This window comes from Protobothrops mucrosquamatus, unplaced genomic scaffold (genome assembly GCF_001527695.2).
Source record: "Protobothrops mucrosquamatus isolate PMUCROS unplaced genomic scaffold, P.Mucros_1.0 scaffold975, whole genome shotgun sequence".
In the NCBI taxonomy this organism is placed as follows: Eukaryota; Metazoa; Chordata; class Lepidosauria; order Squamata; family Viperidae; genus Protobothrops; species Protobothrops mucrosquamatus.
In genome coordinates, this window is record NW_015387218.1 from 102,606 (window position 1) to 125,470 (window position 22,865).

Consider the following 22,865-nt stretch of genomic DNA (forward strand, 5'->3'; position numbering starts at 1 on the left):
CAGACTCAGTTTTGTGATTTTGCCTTCTTGTGACATGTCCGGTGTTATGCGCTCAAGTATTTGCTTGTTAGTCACCTTTGCTGTCCAAGGAACAAAATTATATATTTATTTATTACTTTAATTTATACCCCGCCCTATAAATTGTCTTGTGAACACACATTCATTTCTCTTGTGAAACATCTCTGTTCAATTCCCACAGAGCCTGTATTGAAGGGCTACCCTAGGAAAGGGGTGGGGGATCCATCTGGCATTGATTTAAGACAGGACATCTTTTATGAGGGATGGCTTGCTCATAATCCTGTTTTTTTAAGTCAAGAAATCTTGAAGACTCTTTTTTAGAAAGAGCAGGTAGAAACAATGTCTCATGTTTGTAATGTGAGCTAGATTACAGTTTTGAGTTTCTAATTATAATATTTAAAGTGACCTTTTGCTGACCTGTCAAAGCTCAAAACACCACAGGGTTCTCTGTAGCCATGGAGTCATAGAATTGTCCTTTTGTTTTGCTTAATGTAGTTACTGTTTATATAATGTCAGTGTAAGAATTGCAATATTTAGTTTTTTTTCTGAGTTGGGTTTTCTTTACTTTAGAAAATGTAATTGAATATAAGAGCAGTAGTTCAAATAGTCCAACTTTAGTTCTGTCTGTACAAATAAGCTGATAAATATTAAGGTTTAGATGCTGATACCAGCATATGTCAATCTTTATTGCCAAGCATAACAAGCTCCTGACATGCATCAGGTTGTTGAACCAAATAGCTGAGTTCAGCTTCCTATATTCTTCCTTCTCTGTGCTCTGACTTCTTTTCAGTATTTTGATCTTGTTTAAGTTCTTTTTTCTCTAGCCCTCTGTTAATATTTTTACCATCTTATCCTCTTTTATGCTCAATAATCATTTCTTAGAACTTCAATAATAATTTTCCAGAAAGAGTTCTAACTCCAAAATGGGCATCTTTCAAGATCACAGTGCTTCTTTATAATTTAAGTGAGTAATATTTCTAGAATGATTTAAGCAGTGTGTAGTTTGAGTTCAAAAGAGTTAAAACTTAACATACTTAGTGCATGTTCATAATTATCAAGTTAATACTAATGTGTTCGTGCTAATAGCCCATCCTCCCCAAATGTGATTGCTTTTACATTTGCTGTTGCACTTTTTAAATATATCCAAACTGGAAGTTGGTAAAAAGATTGCTTTTGTAAAATTTTGATTAGCTTATTAAAATAAAAGTTATTGTCTCTTTGGATTTCAAAAGTAATAAATGGAAATTTTAAGGTAGAGGATTGAAGCAGCAATATCAGTTGTATTAAGTAGGGAATGAATGGACTTCATATGCAAAGGGGTAACTATTGTTGTTTAAAAAATAATTTGTACTCTTACATTCATAAGAACTTACCAGCTATAATGGTTGGGATGCTTGATCATGATTAGGATAGCTTAAGTTCATGCCCTTCAACTATGGAAAGTCATTTTAATAAATTTAGATTAATTAGTGCACATCAGCTCAAACTATCTCACAGGTTTGGGTTATAAGATTAAATAAACAGGAGGAGAAACGATGGGATCTAAATATAACAAAATAATGTGTATGTTTCTTAATATTCTTTTGTTCTGCGATGATTTGGAATACAAATTTCTACAATTGTATTACTAGAACATAAGTAAATATATTCATTTTAAATTTATTTTAAATTATTTAAATTGCACAATAACTTTCTAAAATATTGGTAAAAAAGAAGAGCGGTTTCTGAAATATTTCAGAATTCATTCCCTTTTTCAGAAGGCTATAACTAGTCTTATCTTTGTTTTCTTGCAGTGAACACCTACCTCTTCATGGTGCAAGCCCAAGGTATCATGATACGTGAAAATATGAGAACGATAGGAGCCCAGGTTTATGAACAGGTGGTCCGCAGTGCCTATGCCAAGAGGAACAGCACTGGAAATGACTCTGGTATGTTTTGTGAGAAATTGGGTAAATAAGGACTTGAGGGCCTTTTGGAATATCAAAAGGGAGGGAGGTAATGTAAATTTGGAGGAAAGGTTGTTCAATAAGCTAGGTGCCATGACAGAGAAGGCAAATCTCCTGGGAACTATCAAATGCAGTTCTCCAGCTGGTGGAATCCGCAACATGACCTCGCTGCCAGGACTAATGGGACAGGCTGATATAACTGGGGAGAGGCAGTCCGTCATGTATCCCAGTTCTATGTCATGAAGGGCTTTAAAAGTTATTCCAACAGCTTGAATTGGATGTGAAGCACACTGTTAGCCAGTACAAATGACAGAGCAGAGATATAACATGCTCTGCTCGAGAATGCACATAATTGCTCGTATGACTGCATTCTGTATGAGCTGAAGCTTCTGGATACTCTTCAAGGGCAATCCAATGCAGAGCGCATTGCAGTAATCCAATTTGGAAATGACTAGAGCATGAGTGACTGTAAACAAGGCATGCCAGTTCAGGAGCGTGTGCAATTTGTGCACAAGACAAAGTTGTACAAAGCTCTTCCTAGTCAGGAATGTCACCTGCTCATCAAGCAGGTATCATGAGTCAAGGAACACCCCAGGTTTGTGCCCTGAGTCTGGGGCAATGCAACCCCATTCACCAGCAAAGATGATTTAGTGAAACCAGTGGGCCCCCAAATCCAAAGCACTCAGTCCTGCCAGTGTCAGCTGAAGCCTATTGTTCCTCGTCCAGACCCTAGCAGCCTCCAAGCATAAGGATAAGACATTCATGCCATCATCTTATTCACTAAAGATGGAGATATATATTTGAGTATGTCAGAATGCCAATGATACCTCACCCCATAGCAACAAATGAGTTCACACAGGGATCTCATGTAGATGATAAGAAGGAAAGGACAAAGCACCAAATCCTGGGATTGGTGATTGGTCCACCCCAATCATCACTAAGTGGTGGTGGAATTGGTCATAAAGGACCAAACAACACAGCACTGTACTGCCCATTTCCAATCCTCTCAGCAGATCCAGAAGGATATCACAGTCAATGGTATTGAAAGCCACTAAGAGGTCCAGTATGGCAAGGATGGATGCACTACCCCCATCCTGTCCATTCCAGAGGTCATCCAAAAGCACAACCAATGCCAGAAACCAATGTTTCTGTCCTGTAGGTTCTGAATTCTGACTGATAAGGATCCTGACACATAGCCAAATGTCTTTGAAAATTGCTTTAAAAGTAGTAGTGCAGCTGAAAAACCAAAGTGGAAGACACCATTTCTTCGAAAATTAACATTGGCTTCATTATTCCTCAGCTATTTAATAAGAACAGCAAAAGTCCTGGTTTGTTCAGCTTTTTCTCGCTTTTCAATTGGCTTAGATGGTGTGACTATGAGATCCCTGATGCAAAAAGTAGGAAATTTTCTGTTGCAGTAACCAATTTTGGAAACTACTATCAATGTAGATGTTTTTATTTAGCACAACCAACTTTTGTATCTTGTTCCGGCCTTTAGTTACGTGGGAGGATCATAATCAATCATAATCCGATTATTCGGGCAGCCATATAAAATCATATAATTAAATAGTTGTGGCTTTTAAAAAGAGTTCTTTGTTTTAATTTTTGAATTTTATTTTCAACACCATTCAAACTAAGATTTTACTTCTAACCCACCCAATAGCCAAATTCTCTGGGTGAATTACATAGATGCTAACATTAAAAAAAAAAGAGAGAAACAGGAAAACAGTACTATATAGGAAATATATAAAACACATAAAAACTACTGTTCTAGCATGAATCAAGAACTTTAAAATAAAACTGAATATTAAAATGTAAAAAATATCTGGTTGTACCTGTAATGCTACATTAAATAACATAATGACTTGACTGGAGAAAATGATGCATCAGAGAAAGTGAAAGTATCTTGTTAGAGGTTCATTTGTAGTGCAGGGATAGTTCTCTGCTCTTGTTTCCTGCTCTAGCTTCATTCTAAAATATAAAATGTTATATGTCAAAATAATTTATTCTTGGAAATGTTATTAGCTGGGATGTTGCATTGCACTGATGTCTCTGTCCATGATATTTCACCCTAAAATGAGTAAGCATGTTTTTACAGAAAGTGGCCTTTGTGTTGACATGTGTTTCTTGAATTATTATTATTCATAGTAAAATGCACTGCTTATTTTGTACTGTCTCACAATAACGTCATTTGATTTCCATATAAAGGAAACTACACCCAGGGAAAAAGAAAATCATTTCTAATTTGTTTGGGTTTTTTGCAAGGTTTTTGACTTCTGTAGGCATCAATATATATATATAACACTGCCTTTTTTTCAGATTTCCCAGCCAATCTTACCTTCTTTGAAAATTTCAATTGCCTCCATTTCTTAAAGCATTTTCCTGATATAAGGGGAAAAAAACACTCTGCAAGGTGATATGCAGCAAAACAACTGCCAAATGTATTGCTAGGATACACCATTCAAACTGTATCTTTCAAATGTTTTAATAAACTCCCCTTCATCAATTCCCTTTTTCTATCTGAAATTTAAAAAATGAAAAAAAAAACTTACATAAAAGGTGCAGTCACAGTTTCTATGAAATAACAGTTTAAGGTATCTGTGAAAAGATACCTTAATGTACGTGCTTTTGCTGCTTTTACTGCTGATAATAACAATAGTAGCAGCAAAATAATTTTATTCTCCATTCTTTGCTCCCTAATAATTTTACAATACTTTAAAGAATTTTGCAGTTCTTAATTATTTTACTTTTATCTTAAAGCAACTTTGAAATTAATTTAAGGCCTCATAGCAGTTAATTCGCAAAAAAGAAAAAAAACTTGGTTGGAGATTGAATTTAAGGATCTCCTATGTCAGGGGTGTAAAACTGCCGGCCCATGGGCCGGTTGCATCATGCAGAGGCTGTACCCACCGCAGCTCCGGCAATGCGAAAAAGGTCACAATACGTCATGGCATGTCAGGTGACGCGGCGAGTTTGACACCCATCTCCTATGTTTACTCTGGACATCTCATTGTATTTAGAGGGCTATGCTGCCTCTGAACTCATTTACCAACCAGCTTCTTTGTTTTTACATGTAATTTTCTCATGAAAATCAGCATATTGTCACATGAACATTCACAGGCTCATTCATAAGAAAGCCACAATAATTTCATTAGAAATGAAATAGTAAAATTAAAAAAATAAGCATTCTGAGTAATATGTTTTATATCAAGGAAATTCATGAGTTAAAATTCTAGTTGTCTAAATATGCATTATTCAGATCTGTACAAAGTGTAGATATCATAAAAATTAAGATAAAAAAACAGAAAAAAGGAATTAGTGGTTTGTTATTGATAAGAATATATATGTTCTTATGACAGTAACATGTAAGTACAATAAACTTGCTAATATAGATACTAATGGAGTGCCTTGTATTGTCTAATTTCAGTTTCATATTGGCCTCCGTCACGGTGAAATACGAACATACTGCTGCAATTATTACACATTCTGATAGTTGAACTCTTTAACACTGTGACCTTGGAAAAAATAGAGGACAATCTAAATTTTGGAGAAAACAATTAGAATCTTTTTATTTTACTTTAGTCTGCATGTCTTCAAGATTTGATATGTTAGGTTAGAACAAGAAAAATATTCATCTTCAGTGCTAGGAAATATACTTGTCACATAAGGCATTTTAAAAACTGTTATGTAAATAACTGCAGCTAGCTGGAACATTTGTCATAAACAACAACTTAGAGCCAGGCTTTCCCTATGGCTTCCCTGGGTCATTGGAATTCTCTTCTTTCTGAAATGAAGAGCGTTTTATGTTTTGGAAGCAGGTGAAGACCATTCTGTTTTGTTTGGTCTTCAGCTGATAGATTGAAGTTGTTGAAAAGATAAACATCCCTGTTAGTTTTGACTTGATACCTGTTACTCCTTTTGGTTATTATGTTATTATTTTTATGTTTTACTTGCACAGAGTCTTGCAAAATAATTGGTATATGCCAGTGGTGGTGAACCTATGGCACGGGTGCCAGAGGCGGCACTCAGAGCCCTCTCTGTGGGCACATGCGCCGTTGCCCCATTCCTAGGCCTTCAGCTGGGTTTTATAAAACCTTTTCACTTTAGGCCTCCGCCACCATTTGCAAAAAAAAAAAAAAAAGGTTCAATCAGTCAATTTCAACTTCTCGTGGGAAAAAAAAGATCTTGCAAAGTTGGAATTGATTGATTGAACTTTTTAGTCCCATCCAGTCTGCCGTTACCACCGCATCCATGCCCATCTAATGGGCCACACCCACCCGGCACTTGACGATGCATAAGTGGGTTTTGGGTTGCAGTTTGGGCACTCAGTCTCTAAAAGGTTCGCCATCACTGGTATATGCTATTGTAAAATGAAATAAACTAATCATAAATAAAAACGTGTTATAACGTATAAATTGAAATGGGCCCAGATTAAATATCCAATCAATGGATATTAGAAATGGGAAATGTGTTGCTGATCCCAGATTATTTGTCTGAGTTTCATTTGTGTTCATGCATTATAGAGTCTTTTAAAGATGCAGTCAGAAAAGTCAAGAAACAGTTTTGTTATGTTAGATAATTTTGTCTAGTTCAGAATACTGTACAGTGCCTGGCCAGGATGTTAGATGGAGTTTTTTTCAGCCCTGTTTGGAAGCATCATGGATTAAACTTTAAATTCATTGTGCGGGTGGTGTATTAATGAACTTAAAGCTTTTTTTCTTAACAAAAATCTGATTTGAAAGAAGAATGGTTTCTTTATCAAAAGAGATAGGTCAGCTAGTATTTTTATAGCCACTATCAGGAACTTCGCTTGAATTAAGTCTCCATAATTCTATCAGCTTCTGCTTTCCATTTTACATAATAAAAATCCAAATGTTGCTTTCATAGCACTGTTGATATATAAAATATGAGCACAGCATTGCAAATGGCAAATCCTAAAATAAACATTGGGATTTCCCTAAATGAATAAAATAAACAATGATATATTGATGCAATTATCAGTGTCCTTTACTGGCTTTATAGATATTTAATGCACTGATTCTTTAATTTCTTTTCTTTCTTTGGGAGGAAATTTCATTTCCTAATGATGAAATCATGAAAGTTATTGTTTGTGTTGTATAATACTAAAGATATTAAGAAATAAACCTAATGACTTGGCTAGCAATAGAAAGTAATAAAATAATTTTGAGTAGCAGTCTTATTTTCTCACTCTTCCATCAGATTATTCTCTTGATTTGAATCACAGTGAAAACTTTCTGCAAACAACAACTTTCCTTCCTGAAGATTTTACCTATTTTCCAAATCATACTTGCCCTGAGAGGCTCCCTTCTATGAGTAAGTTTTGTTACAATTTACATAATCACCCTTTTCCCTTTCCAGTTATATGCTTAACATATGTAAAGTCATATTCCAACCAGAAATAAATTGTCTGAAACCTTATTTATTTCAGTGTTGCTCCATATATTTTAAATTTTTCCGAATTCAGTTTGTACAACTGATTTCTGAATTCAATTTGTACGACTTAGAATTAATTATTCATGTAATAAGTAGATTGCTGAACTAAGTTTATATTATAAAGGAAATTGCCGCTTACTTCCTTGAATTGCTTTATATTACATCAAAACTTCATCCAATACTTTCAGAATGTACAGAAACAACTTCTTGAAATGCTAGATAAGCCATTGAATTGGCGTCAAGTGAAGAAAGATAACTATTTTGTTTATAGTAAGAGGGCAGGGAATATTGCTTAGCAAAACAGATGCAAAAAGGATGTTCCATTAAATATTCCTTGAGTGAAGCATCCCTTCATGGCTTTACATCAGGGGTGTCAAACTGCCGGCCCGCAGGCCGGTTTCATCATACCGGAGCCCCGGAGCCGCGCCCACCCCATTGCCAGCAATGGCAAAAAAGCTCCGTGACGTCGCAAGTTTGACATGCCTGCTTTACATGGTCCAGATATTATTTTGTTTATTAAATAAAATCTGCTTATTTCATTCATGTCCAGATTTTTTCAATTGTAGGATGGGAGAGAAATAGAGACCTTTTACCACGTTATTTATCATGTATAGATTGGAACTACTATCATATTTAAAGGTAGTTTATAGTCACCAAAAACATTTTATTATTCTCCATAGACACATGGACGTTCTTAGATATCTATACAGGTGGTACAGGGACACCTAAAAAAAAATATAGGTCATTTGAGCTTAATATCTACTCATTAATGAACGTTCAAAATTATGTCAAGGTTCAAGCCATAACATTTCAGCCATGACAGGTAGACGCATACAGCTGGTCCTCATTATTTATGAAGATTAATGTCCCTGCAGTCATGTGATCACCATTTGTAACCTCCTTTTCTGGCTTTCTACAAGCAAAGTCAATGGGGAAACCTGCAAGTGGCTACCATGTGTCTTTCCACTTAAGAATGGCACTGGAGTAGCAATCAAAAGTGCTAGAATTTCCATTGTTTAGCAGTGCAGTTATGTGTTGTTGCTCTATGTGCCGCATTGCTTAGCAACAGAAATTCCAGTCCCAGTTACCATCCTTAAGTGAGGACTGCCTATAATACCCGAAGCATTATAGGACTACCTATAATACCCGAACGTTAAACAGGATTATCCTAAAATGTTGAGTTCCGTCTACTGTTTCTAAACGCTGGTATATCCAATGAAGCATTATAAGTGCATATACTTGAAAGATTCATGTTTTAACAGTGTTTGCTGAGTTTCTGTGCTCTAAATTTGGGAATAAGCTGTCTTGATTGATGAGTGTGATTATATCAGTGAAGGATAATGAGGCCCAGTAAAATTATTTGTCATCTATCATAAGTAGCAATTGCCCTCCAGCAAGTTTGGCAAATCCAGATATTTGTTTTATGTGGAGCTTATGTACTTCCTTTCTTCATGCTCAGCAGTACAGTAAGAGTGCGATATTGTTATATGTTATGTATCTGGAAGTAGCAGCTTGCATTTGTTTATTCTTCCAAATCTGTAGCTTTAAATAAATTTATTGGCTTAGTACTTTGCTCAGAAAGTAATGTTTAAAATAATAAAGGGGGAGTTAATTCTGAAAATTACAATTGATTGCAAGATAGCAATAACAGTGGTATATCAGCAAAATGCATAATATGATGAGATATTTGCAAAACATGTTCTTATGGCTGTGCTTGCCACTTCTCATTTTCTGCTATTTACGTACACAGAGGGGCCAACTGATATAAATATGAGTGAAATCAGTATGGATGAGATCCACCAGTTCTTCTCTCAAGACCCTACTATCAAATTAGGAGGTCATTGGAAGCCTAGTGACTGCTTGCCTCGCTGGAAAGTAAGCTACAAAAGGGGAATGCTGAAAACAATAATGCTATATACCATCTTGAATCCTGAGTTTGTTGTGTGCTAAATTTTTCTTTTGAAATGCTTTTTATAGAACCTGCTGGCCTTATAATTCAAGGGTTTAAAAAAAAAAAATTGGTAGCTGTTATATTGTATCCCAACCTTTTCTATACCCCGTACCTCCAGAACGTTTCTGATATATTCTCGCACCGCTTACAAAATTTCTAAATAACGGCAACGAATTATGCATATACGCTATAATTTTGAAAACCCAAGTTTTTGCATCCCCTGGAATATCTTCTCGCACCCGGTTGGGAACCCCTGTTGTAATAGAAGAGAATATCTGTAGAGTAGCTTGGGATTGAACTGTGCTTTTTGAGCTTAGTTGTTTGCTTGCAAATATTTTATTACTCAGCCAGCTAATATTAGTGTGTCTCTCACACACAAGTTGCAAGCAAAATTTCTAGCACTACTCATTTCTGCACTTTGGAAATCTCATTTGAAGAACTGATCCTAGGAATGTTAAAAATAAAATTAGGGATCTGTCTTGAAGAACTGGAATTCAATATGATATTTTAATGTAATGAAAGCTCAAGAACCAAGCCTGAAGCCATTGCTTTAAATGTTATTAATTATAATCTAATATTTAGTATTAGCAAGCAATGAGGTTTGTTTACAAGAACTGAAATAATGAGCCCATTTAACCTCTAAATCAGAAGTCTAAATCATGTGCTTTGTCTCTGGAATCTTATTAGGCTAAGATAAATAGAGTTTTATTGTAACGTATTGGAACAGAATTTTGCAAAAATAGAATATTTAGGCAAGCCAGTTGCCTACTCTTACGGATTTATGGATTTTACTTACAAAAATAATGTCCATGTGAGGTTTATATCTTAGCTTATCTGGTATTGATAGTTTAGGTTGCTTGCAAGATCTTAGAAGAGCTAATGATCTTTCTCCTTGTAGGTGGCTATTCTTATTCCATTCCGCAATCGTTTTGAACATTTGCCGGTTCTCTTTAGACATCTTATTCCAATGCTGCAACGCCAACGTTTGCAATTTGCATTTTATGTCATTGAGCAAGTAAGTTTGCATATACTGTTTTTGATTTCAAGGTTAATTTCTAGATTTGTGAAGACAAGTTTGTTTTGATAACGTTTTCTCATCAAGTCAAATACTGAAGTAATTCTTTTAATGAGGGCTGGCTGTATCCCTAGCCAGAAACCTCTACCCATGCAGAGTGCAAATATAAAATATTCTTTCTGTTATTGGAACTGCTGGAGGAGGCCTCAGGAGAGAAATGAAATGATGTATACATTTCATTTTTAGAAGCAAGGAGACCATATTGCTTTATAAAATATCTTCAAGGAAATGTTTCACTTGAACTTATAAAATGAAAGTTTTAAGGATCTAATGATGGAGAAATGCTGATCTGTTGTATAATAGCAACAGCACTTAGACTTACAGTATATATCGCTTCACAGTGCTTTACAGCCCTCTCTAAGGGTTTACCGAGTCAACATATTGCCCCCAATAATCCGCATCCTCATTTTACCAACCTTGGAAGAATGAAAGACTAAGTCAATCTTGAGCTCATCAAGATCTAACTTTAGACTGTGGGCAGAGTTTGTCTGCAATACTGCATTCTAACCACCGTGCCACCAGGGCTCCAAAAATCCTATAAGAAAGATATACTCATAGGGTTTTTGCTCAACAATATTATATCTCTGATGCTCAGAGTGTTGTTTCAAATTTCAAGTCATGCAAGTCTTCCAGGAGGGGATGTGTGTTTTGTTTGTTGATTTGTAGTTAAAACCTAAGACTATCTAAATCAAAATTTTGGTACTTCCTAAGACATATATAGCTTTAATTGACTCAACATACCCCGATAATTGGTTCAACTTTGTATGAAACTGAAGAGAGGTTAGTAGCTCCCCAAACAGATTTAAATCGCCACACTTCTCCTTGATGAAACTCTTACAGTGTTTGCATGTTTGCTTTTTTTTTCTTTTTTGGTACAATTTTCTATAACACATTTGTGTAAGATCCAACTAGGAAGTGGGATCCTTATGCTTGTATTCTTGTACAAACTAGGTTGGGTTATCACGGGACAATAGTGATATATAAATTTTGCATTGCATTTATATTTATGTGTTAATCAAATTCAGCCTTTCTATCTAGATGAGCATGGCATCATTAGGCATAAGTTAAACTCCTATCTATCAAGAATTAGCCTGGCAATAGTGTTTGTCTTTTTTGGTATTTGTATTTAGGTTTTACAGTGGTCCCTAACCCTCATACGTCTATTTATAGACCTTAATCTGCTGATATGTCAGAAATGGCAATTGAATGAAACACAACCTTTTTCTTTCGTATTTTGCCTAAGAAAATTTTGTGTTTCATTCGATTGCCATGTCTTTGTAAAAGGAAACTTATATACTGTAAGATATAAAGCAACTAAGCGCACCTATTCATCCACTTCAAGTATTGGAACTCAGATTGTTGTATGAATGAAAGTAAATGTTATTTTTTATATATATTGGGCTTCTCTTCTAGGCAGGGAATCAGCCCTTTAATCGTGCTATGCTCTTTAATGTTGGCTTTTGGGAAGCTATGAAAGACTTGGACTGGGACTGTTTGATCTTTCACGATGTGGATCATATACCTGAGAACGATCATAACTATTATGGGTGTGGACAGATGCCAAGACATTTTGCTGCTAAGTTGGATAAGTACATGTATATGTAAGTAAGTTTAATTTCCTAGTGAGTTTAATGCTAAAAGTAGAAAATTAATTAGAAGCAGATACTACTGTAACTAAAACTAACAGACATGCTACAACAACATATTTTCTGTGACCACTAAAAACTATTCATTTCAAACTTGACTGACATTTTTATTTTCATGTATCTGTAGCCTTCCATATACTGAATTTTTTGGTGGAGTGAGTGGCTTGACTGTGGAACAGTTCAAAAAAATCAACGGCTTTGCAAATGCGTTCTGGGGCTGGGGTGGAGAAGATGACGACCTTTGGAACAGGTGTGTTGCATTGCAGGGGGTGGAGAGGATGGTTTGCATGTAAACTCCAATTGACAGGGCTCCATGATTTAGTTTCAGATTCTACAAGACTTCTGAACAAAAAGAATTGCAATATAAAATGAAAAAGGAGTGACTTTTGTCAGTCTTTTTGGAAAATTTGTATCCTTGGTTACATCTTGCATTATATACTCATCTTAGCAATACTCAACTGCCTGAAAGTCTGTCCTATTTTCTCTTTATGCGATTCAGCTCTGTTTTGGCAGCTGTCAGTCTTACAAGATAACATCTAGACAATGTCCATCTCCATAGCCATGTCATTATCACTGATGCAAAGTTACTTTTCCTTCCCATCTTTGTTAATTTTAAATCAATTTAGTGTTACCATTTATTGTTTTAATGTTTCATATTGTTGCTTTTATTTATTGTAAGCCGCCTAGATTCGCCTCTAGGCAAGATGGGTGGCATATGTTTAATAAAAAAATAATAAAAAAATAAACAAATCTACTTCATCTTCCACTTTTATAATTTAAGTTGACCCATGAAGTACTGTTTATTTCCTGGGTACAGTTAATTTACTCTATTAGATAAGCTGTTTTTACAAGTACATAACAATCATACTCATTACAGTTGTGTCCCATAGCTTCATAGTTAACAGCTTATTCCATTTTCTACCTGGAATATAATAATAGGCTACCACACAACTAATTCAAATGAAAAAGTGTATAAATAAGCTAATTTAGGAGGATATGTTGGGATGCTTGCTTATGAATAATGTTGATATGATGTTTGCTCAAATGATTACTGTTGGCAAATACTAAATTCAAAGCAGTTTAATGACTCCTTTTCTCCTCCAGGGTTCACTATGCAGGCTATTTGGTTAGTCGACCAAAAGGAGATACAGGGAGATATAAGTCAATTCCCCATCATCACAGAGGGGAAGTTCAGTTCTTAGGAAGGTAAGTAAAATGTTGTTATAAATATTTGTATATATGCAGATTTCCTTATCCATCAGATTTGAGTGGATGTCATTCTAAGCTAAAAGGGTATGGTGAAGTTTAACCATCTAAAACCTCCAGTGTATTTCCTAAACATTGTAGACAAACTATTGTATGCATTCACCAATTAGATGGTTGAACCCATTAAACTGTTCATCTTAAAAAAAAAATCCTGTGGATCTTTACTTTGTAACCTCAAATCATTGCTTTTCTTTTCTTTTCTTTTCTTTATGACTTTTGATCATCTGACTATATTTCAAGTTTAAGATGATTCTAAGATAGAATTAACTTTCTATCTCTGCATAAAAATATATGTATTTGTGGGATAGGTAATTATGGTAGTTCAGATTATCTTATGTAACAAACTAATTCATGCGCTCCTTGTTTTTCCAGTCAATATATATTTGTCCCCAGCAGTTTCCTAATGATTGTAAGCCTTGCTAAATATTGAGATGTTTCTAATGGAAAAGCACAAACAGATTTCAGCAAAATGTTAACATCCCTTGTCTCTTTTGTTGGCAAATATAATGTCTTTGTAACCTCCGCTTTCAAGGATATACATGTAGCCCTTGACCTATAATCAAATTTGGGACCAGAAGTTTTGTTGCTAAGTGATGCATTTGTTAAATGAATTGCACCTGATTTTACAACCTTTTTGCAATGGTCATTAAGCAAATCACATGAAAATTAAGCAAATCCAGATTTGGTTATCAAAAGGCCCCTGGAATGGTTGCAAGTACATGATAGTTGTCAAATGCCCGAATTTTGATCATGGGGACACTGCAACTGTTGTAAATGTTAGGACCAATCCTATGTCCTTCTTTTTAGTGCTCTCATAACTTCAAATGATCTTTAAATGAAAGGTCATAAGATATGGAGTACTTGTAGCCCACATATTTCCCATGCCAACTACAGTTCTGGCTTCAAGTTATAGTCTTGACCATTGAGAGAATACTATTTACTTCCCACTGAAATAGGCTGCCAAATGATGCCATAGCTTTATCTCCTTTATCTTCATTTACATATGGTTGTATGACAAGTTTGTGCTCATAGAAAATTTTGTGTCAAGATCTCTCATGCAGATCAATACTTATTTGTAATAACTTTGAAAATGAATTGAAATTACATTCTTGGTACTGAATGCTCTATCTTTTAAAGTGGCCTTTATGTATCACGCATATAGAGATTTTTATAGGCCTATTTTAATGTAAAATACGAATTTCATATTGCACTGTATATTCCAAGTAATTGTATTCTGAAACACAAAATGAGTTTATAGTATACAGTGTCTACTTTCCAATATCTCCTTCTCTCCAGCCAATCATTTCATTTTTTGAGATGATATTTCTTCCTATTTTTCTCTTAGCATTCACTTTGTGGTTGAAGTTACCGTTTAATTGAAAGGAAATGATTGGTCCATTAGTGGGTGAAAGTGACAAAAGGTGACAAGCAACAGGGAGAAAGCAGAACTATTTAACTCGTTTTTTGCATCTGTCTTTACACAAAGAGAAAAAATACAGTAGATCAACCTATCAAAAATAGTGCCATAAAAAACAGAATAGAAACACAAGTTAAGATAGGCAAGAAAATGGTAAGTGAGCATCTGTCCAGCCTAGATGAGTTCAAATCACCAAGACCAGATGGATTACACCGCAAGGTTCTCAGGGAACTGGCAGATGTGATCTCAAAACCACTGAACTATATTTTTCAAAGATCCTGGAGCACTGGAAAACTACTAGAGGACTGGAAAACATATAAGGAACGGTTGCTGGAATTGGGTATGTCTTGTTTAATGAAAAGAAGGACTAGGGGGGACATGATAGCAGTGTTCCAATATCTCAGGGGCTGCCACAAAGAAGAGGGAGTCAAGCTATTTTCCAAAGCGCTTGAAGGCAGGACAAGAAGCAACGGGTGGAAACTAATCAAGGAGAGAAGCAAACTAGAACTAAGGAGAAACTTCCTGACAGTTAGAACAATTAACCAGTGGAACAACCTGCCTCCAGAAGCGGTGAATGCTCCAACACTGGAGGTTTTTAAGAAGAGACTGGGCAGCCATTTGTCCGAAATGGTATAGGGTTTCCTGCCTGAGCAGGGGGTTGGACTAGATGACCTCCATGGTCCCTTCCAACTTTATTATTATTATTATTATTATTAACTAGAGCAACTATAATTTGGAGGTTTTCTCTCTAGCCTCAAGTGTTTGTGGGACATTGATGCTTGTGCGGAAAGCAAAGCAAAAGAGAGTTCAATACCCCAAGCTGGTTTAGTTAAAAAAAAGTTACTACTTTGGGTCAAAGCTTATTTTAGGATTCATTAAGTTATGAATAACTACTTTAACTAAGCCTTAAAAATTTAAACAGGGAAATTAAGGAAAATTTCCGGAGCACCACATTTACGGAAAACGTGTTTTCAAAAGCAACTTTTTAAAATGCTTTCCCCTGTGGATTACAGTTGTTCCTTTCTTGTTTTCGAACTAATCATTTTTAGTTGTTTAGTTGCTTTATTCAAAGACTGAGTTCCTGAATTCTCACACTGTCTCTTCTCTCCCCCCCCCCACCATTCCTTGTGCTATTATGAAATGGTTACCTGTTTCAGTTCCAGCTGCTAGCAAGTCCAAAGGAGAAATTTAGACTGTAATTTGCAAGAGATAGAACATTAATTAGTTTGATTGACAAGGAGTTCACTAAAGGGACTTCTATCCCAGCAACATATTTCTCTTTGCTCTTACTGAAGGGGAAGTGGAGGGGAAAATTGCACCTTTAGGAATTATGGGATTATGAACATTTATGTGACATACATGTCATTACCTGTTTTTGTTCTTCTGGTTACGCTTTGCTAGTGGAGAATATATGCTGACAGAGGTTATAGCTCTATGCTGAAAGGGTGACATTTATGCCATATCCAAACAGGGTGCAGCTAGGGATCTCTGGTATGAAATTATGCCATATATTATAGTTTCAGGATATGGAACAAGAACTAGGGGAAGCTGTATGTATGCACACACATGCATGTGTGTATGCAATATGTAATACGTACACATGAACATGCTCCCAATTATATATTTGAGAAGAGAGAGTTCTCAACTTGAGGATCTCAAACTTCAACAAGCAGTAAATGTATAAAAAGGTCACTGTGACTGTATATAAAAGTGTCAAATGTTATGGAATAAAAAGGAGTATATCAGCATATCAGGAATTCTTTTGTAACAGCTTATGTGTGCACTTGGAAGACCATTCAGTGTTGTAGTTTCGGCATTTTAGTGTAAGATTTCTTATACATTCAGGGTCATTTTTCAAAATGATTTTAAATTTCTTTAAACTGGCAGCACATTTTTATCTTGCTTTGTTCATTGCTGTCGAATTGGACCACTGATAACTACATCCTCATACAAAAGCACTTGCTTATGTTGCTTTTGTTTCATAATGTTTTGAACTGAGATCTCTGTCCTGCCGTCTAGTACTGTTGTAACTCATTTGTGTGGACATGCTCATTGTAGGAATTGTAAATGATAGAAAAGATGAATACAGAATCATTTAGTACAAAACAGAAGGAATAATTTTCTGTAACATAACCTCAAAACTGATAGTAGTCATCCACAAATAGAGAATTAAAAGGAAAGATATCTTCCTTCAGTTCCTTTACTGACTTATGGTCTTAAAAGCATTGATATTTTTAATCACTTAATCATACAAATTACAATCATGTCCTTTATTTCTGCTTTACATTGGCTGGATTCATATGTCAAGACTATTTTAAAATAATTATATGTTAATGTATAGTTCAGTGTGTCACATAAACTCAGAAAGCTAACTGTGATTCATTCAATTATAAGTATATCTTGCAAACATATAGGTCAGTTTTTCTTGGGAAAATGTATTGCTTGGATTATACATCACAAAAACCCACACTTTATTTAATGATTAGTTGTTGCATAAACCATAGTTAGCAGACTCACATAACATTAAGCCATATTACGGTTTTATGCAATGTATAAACCCAAGTGATTGAACTATTAAATGATTACATGAAAAATAAGAATATTAAAGCTCTTAAGAATTTGTGATCCAGCCTTTCTCATGAATGTAAGAAAATGAAAATGTCAGAAAAAGAGTTTTCATTCTTATGTATATTTATAAAACTGTCTGAAATCTGTATAAAGGATGAATTTTAGCAAACAGAACAACTCTTTGAATCCCATTCATTGTGAGTCAAGTGAGTTCCATTCATTGAGCATGCTGATTTATTACCAGGATACTATAATATATCTTTCATTATATAAAATGAAAATGGATTTTTTTAATGATTCAAGATGAGGCTTATGGAGAAGGAAAATGGGTGCAATAGTTTTATTTCTCATCAGAATTGGTCAGAGCAGGTCTTGGGCAACATGTTGAAACTTATACTGTGGTTAACCAATATTAGAAAATTCAAGGAAGTGTAAGAAAAGTACTGGATAATTTAAAACAGGAAGCTTGTGTTCATATGATGTCCCTACCCATGGTTAATTTATTCATAGTTTTCTCAGTTAATCCAGTTATCTGTGTTCATATTGTATGTACATATTTATGTACTGTGTATATAAACTAATGCAAATACAAAATGAAGCTACAAGTGGGATGTAAAGTTTTGGAACCAGGTTGAATCTGTATTCTGCCTACAAAGTCATACCTTTTAAAGTGGACATGAATGGACTTTTGATGTCTGTAGGCTACACTTGAATATTTCTAATAAATTAAGAAACTATTGATATTCAAAATGTGTATCCATATTAATGTTGAAAAATATTGGTTTTAATGTTTTCTCTCTTTTTTTTCAATAGATATGCACTGCTGAGGAAGTCCAAAGAGAGGCAAGAATTGGATGGCCTCAATAATTTGAACTATTTTCCAAATATTACATATGATTCTTTGTATAAAAACATAACTGTCAATCTATCACCAGAGCTGGCTCTGGTGAGTGAATACTAAGAGAATATGAGAAGAGAATGTCAAGAGATGGTTTTATAGATGTCTCCTGGACAAGAATAATCTTGTGTCTAATGAAGGATCACAGTATTTTGAAGAATAATTTTCAAAAATACACACAGAGATCATCAGACTGTAGACATATTCACACTGTCAGTGAGTTTGGACTTGACTTGCTTTTTGATTTCTTTTTAAAAAGAACAATGGTGTGACCTGCTGCTTTTGTCCCAGCATTCCATCTCTTTAAGCAATTTCCAGTAACAAATAGAGATTGAATGTGCTTTCCTGCTGATAAAACCAGTTTGGCTTAAAAAAAAAAAAAAGTCTTGGATTCTTGACTTAGGGTGCTGGAAGCTATCCTGTAAGCTATGATCATTATTGGAGATGAACTGCCACCTAACAGTGACGCCATTCTTTTGCATTTGTGTTTGCATTGGTTTTCTAATTGACTTGCTTGAAGGAAAAAAGATATATATATATATATATATATATATATATACACAAAATCACTTCTTAAAGAAGTATAGATGTAGATAAGCTGTATAAATTGCTTTCCTTTATTTTTTAAAAAACGCAGTTCAAAACTGAAGCTGAAGGTTTACAACTTAGCATAACTCAAGTAAGCCCTCAACTGCAAGCACTTCAGTACATCAGGATGACACTCATGCAAGTAATTCTCTTCAGGGCTATTTAAGCAGTTATTTGTGGGATTGAGACTTTGTCATTTCATTGGTTATTTTGGAAACGATACCAGTGTTTTTTGGAGAAGGAGGAATCTGGCATTGGGAAAGTGAATTTTATCCATGAAAGTGCAAAAGCCAATTGCATTTTGAGGAATTGCAGTCTTTCTGGGTTGTTGATTTTTATTTTTTTTTGGGTGACCCACTGCATTTTGTCTCCATATTCCAAACAGACAGCAAAACATCAGAGAAAATATCTCCCTGTTTCATCTTTGTAAGGGACAAAAAGTCTCCAGAGAGTTAACCAAGTTTCCACTTTGTTTGGTTAAAGTTTGCAAATCATTCAGTCTGTTGTTGGAAAAGTCTATACTGATTTCTGTAACTTTAATTGAGGGGAATATGAATAATATTTTGATATATTTATTGTGTAAATGAAACTGAACTAATATAGACTAAAACTGTAGGTTGAAGTTCTTGGGTATGATTATTAACCAGAGAAAACATTGCACAAGTACAAGTACTGGGATAAATGTATCCAGACTCCAACTCTTAATTAAAAGAATGAAGGGCATTGTGATTAGTTTAAAAAAAAATGTGAATTAGGCAGAATTAGTTGCTCCATAATCTCTATCTAGTTTTCGTTTTAACCTACCATAATAGGTTTGTGCCTTTGTTTTGTTTTGTTTTTCTGGTTTAAAACCAGTCCCATCTGTTTATATAGCATGTACAGACTTTTTTAAACTGGGGTATTTACTCTGGTAAAACAAATTGTTCTTTAATATATATTTATAGACAGAGTTTAATGTGAAAAGTACTTTAATCTCTTTGATTGCATTGTTGCCTTCAGTTGCTTTAACTTGTATAGGTGTTTTGTTTTTTTTTAAGATGTTGGGTTTGGTAGATATATGACCCCCCATAGAGATAACTGTTGTGGAGGTGATTAACCAGACCTATTTTCTTGAATCTGGAGAGTTATGAAGAGGTGTGTGTTTGTGTGTGTGTGAGAGAAAGCGCATGTGTGCATCTTATCAGCTGATGATGAAAGTACAGTTGGTCTGTTCTTGAATTTGCTGATAAGTAGGCTTTAAAATGTTTCATAATAAAACCTTTATGGTTGCTGCAGAGGTAATAATTTAGCTTTTATTCTTTTAATGGCACATGAAGCAATAAAGACTTCTACATTTTGATAATTTTCAGTTGTGAATAATTCATATGTATTTTTTTTTTTTTTTAAACTTGGAAGTCTAGTAGAAATTAACATTTTATTTAATGGTGCTTCGGTTGAAAATGTGTTTCAATCTGTCTTAATTCACCTTGACATTTCCAAACAGCTATTTGGCAGTGATGCCCTGCCTCACACATACACACACACACACACACACACACTTTAAAAATAGATTGTGCATCCTTCTACTACACCCTCTAAATTACCTCTGCTAAGAAATGCACTTGTTGAAGATTGGTGTGAAAGAGTCAGTTTTACTTCTTAATAGTTCTGGATTGATCCCCCCCCAAAAAAACTTATTTTCTTGCCCTTCCTTTAAAAGTGTGGAATATCTTTTAAATGTGCACTGTTGCTCTTATCAGATAAATCAGCTATTGTATGGTAAGTGTACTTGTTGGAAACATAACTGTCAAGCTCATGTGTTGTTATGGTGTTTTTAAAAATCATTTAAAATGTGTACATTAATAGCTGAAATTTCAACAGAGTGCTCTCCATTTCCATCAGCACTGTCAGCTAATATTGCTAAGGGATAGAACGCTATCATTACAAAAATGTATGTTTTATATGAGCCATGTGGATCTTTATTTGCTAAAACCTCTTTTTTTTTTGTAAAAACTGTTTTGTAATCAGTTTAACATCTGAGCAACCACTGTGCATTGCCAAACATCTACTGTCAAAGATAGAATTGAATCATATGTAATTTCTTTCTTTCTGTTGTTTTGAGCTTCTCTGTGTTTTCTGTGAAGCTCCAGGGGTATATTTTTGCACTGAAATCTAGTGTTAAAACACACAATTTTCAGCAAAGCAATTCATTGTATCATTGCATTTATTCACCTGTGTGTTTGTACATTTTTGTATTTGTTAACTTATGAGTGATTTTTTTCAGTAAAAAGAATACATATTCAAGAACCAAGAAATGTAATGATGTTGCTTTATTTATGAGTTACTAACGTGCAATTCAGTGGAGTGAAGAGCCAGATTTATAGGCATGCCTAAGGCACAATTGGATTAATTTTACAATTTAAAAAAGATAATGTTTTTAGATTGTTAATTATTTCACTCAGTTTCCTTTTCATTATAGAAATCAACACATGAACTTTATTAAACATATTTATATGAAATTTAACTTTCAAATTTCAGCTTTTAAATAAAAAATAGCTTCATTTTTTTAAAATTACTCATTGTTCGGACAAGCTCTTAGATAATTTCAGTAGAATGTATGAAATAGAAAAGGCTTTTACTATTCCCTGAAGTTTAATTTATCAATGATTATTGTCTTTGCCAATCTATGTTACTGAAATTTTAAATTGGACCAACCAGATATTTAAGAGGTATCTAGTTTATTCCCAGCATTTTCAGAAGCACCTTTTTTTTAAAGGATCTAAAGGTAGTATAGTTCCAGTTCATAGCACTTATATATATCTTATATACCGCTTCACAGTGCTTTACAGTCCTCTCTAAGTGATCTTACAGACTGCAGATCGGCATATTACTCCCAACAATCTGGGTCCTCATTTTACCGACTTCGGAAGGATGGAAGGGTAAGTCAACCTTGAGCTGGTGAAGATTGAACCCCTAGCAGTCAGCAGAATTAGCCTGCAGTACTGCATTCTAATCACTGCACCACCACAGCTTACTTGTCTTCCTGCATTAAGTTTTTTATTCTTAATGTTTGTACTCCACATTCTGAATATTTATATAAAGGCACTTGGAATCCTTGTGACTTGGTGTGCTCCTTCCTGTATTTACATCCTTGTTATTGATTGCCAACACATCCTGCATATTCCTTTCAGTTCCAGTCTCAGTACTATTTCAGTTTAAAGTCTCTGGATCAGGTTAGCAAAGCACTTTCTAAACATCTTCTGACCAATTCTTGTGAGGTGCAACCTATCCCCTGCCAGGAATCTCCTGTCTTGGAAACATGTTTTCTTAAAATCTAAACCATTCCTGTTGGCCTCTTCTGTATAGCCAGATGTTTCCAGGCTTGCTCTTATTGGGCCACATCCTAGGATGGATGGGAGGGGGGAGGAAAGGGAAGGAAGGAAGGAAACACCATCTGTGTCCCAGCTCTTTCACCTTTCTGCCATTACCCTTGGCTGTGTCATATAGACCAGAGGATATTTATCAATGGACTTTTTATCTCATGGGTGCCACATCTTTCTCTTGCCTGACTCATCACCAGAGAGAATGTAGCACAGTGGTTCTCAACCTGTGGGTCGGGACCCCATTTGGGGTCGATCGACCATTTCATGGGGGTCACCAAGCAAGGCTGTCCGCCATTTTTTTTTGTCCGCCATTTTTTCCCCTTTTCCGGCGGGTGCCTTACCTCCCTTGGGCTGGGCCAGCTGGTGGTCGGCCTGCTCTGTCTCTGCCGCTTGCCAGCTACACCTCGGCCGGCGCAGGGGCGGAACCATGCATGCGCGGCGCTCCCGGGCAGGGAAAGTCCTCGACTTACGACCGGTTGGGTAGTCCTCGACTTACGACCGGTTTAGTCCTCGACTTACGACTGGTTTAGTCCTCGACTTACGACCGGTTTAGTCCTCGACTTACGACCGGTTGGGGTCGCGGCATTAAAAAGGTTGAGAACCACTGATCTAGCACCTGTTTCTTTCAAAAGGGGGTTTCTGATTCTTACCACCTGTCACTTCTTAAAGTAGAGGC

The 22,865-nt window shown here is 35.3% G+C and overlaps 1 protein-coding gene across 1 annotated transcript; it reads left to right on the forward strand.

Annotated features, from left to right (window-relative positions):
• The first annotated feature begins 1,813 nt into the window (after window positions 1-1,813).
• Window positions 1,814-18,512, forward strand: B4GALT5 (beta-1,4-galactosyltransferase 5). The gene is made up of 8 exons (XM_015819749.1): window positions 1,814-1,946; window positions 7,185-7,298; window positions 9,169-9,293; window positions 10,268-10,384; window positions 11,858-12,045; window positions 12,218-12,340; window positions 13,195-13,296; window positions 18,155-18,512. The coding sequence occupies exons 1-8, from the start codon at window positions 1,829-1,831 to the stop codon at window positions 18,300-18,302; spliced, it is 1,035 nt and encodes a 344-aa protein (XP_015675235.1). The 5' UTR covers window positions 1,814-1,828; the 3' UTR covers window positions 18,303-18,512.
• Window positions 18,513-22,865: the final 4,353 nt, after the last annotated feature.

Bases quoted from the DNA above. Each gene is read 5' to 3' on its own strand.
- B4GALT5 (XM_015819749.1), top strand. From the start codon at position 1,829: ATGGTGCAAGCCCAAGGTATCATGATACGTGAAAATATGAGAACGATA. The intron at 9,294-10,267 runs GTAAGCTACAAA...TTCTCCTTGTAG, and splicing joins ACTGCTTGCCTCGCTGGAAA to GTGGCTATTCTTATTCCATT. The intron at 12,341-13,194 runs GTGTGTTGCATT...TTTCTCCTCCAG, and splicing joins GATGACGACCTTTGGAACAG to GGTTCACTATGCAGGCTATT.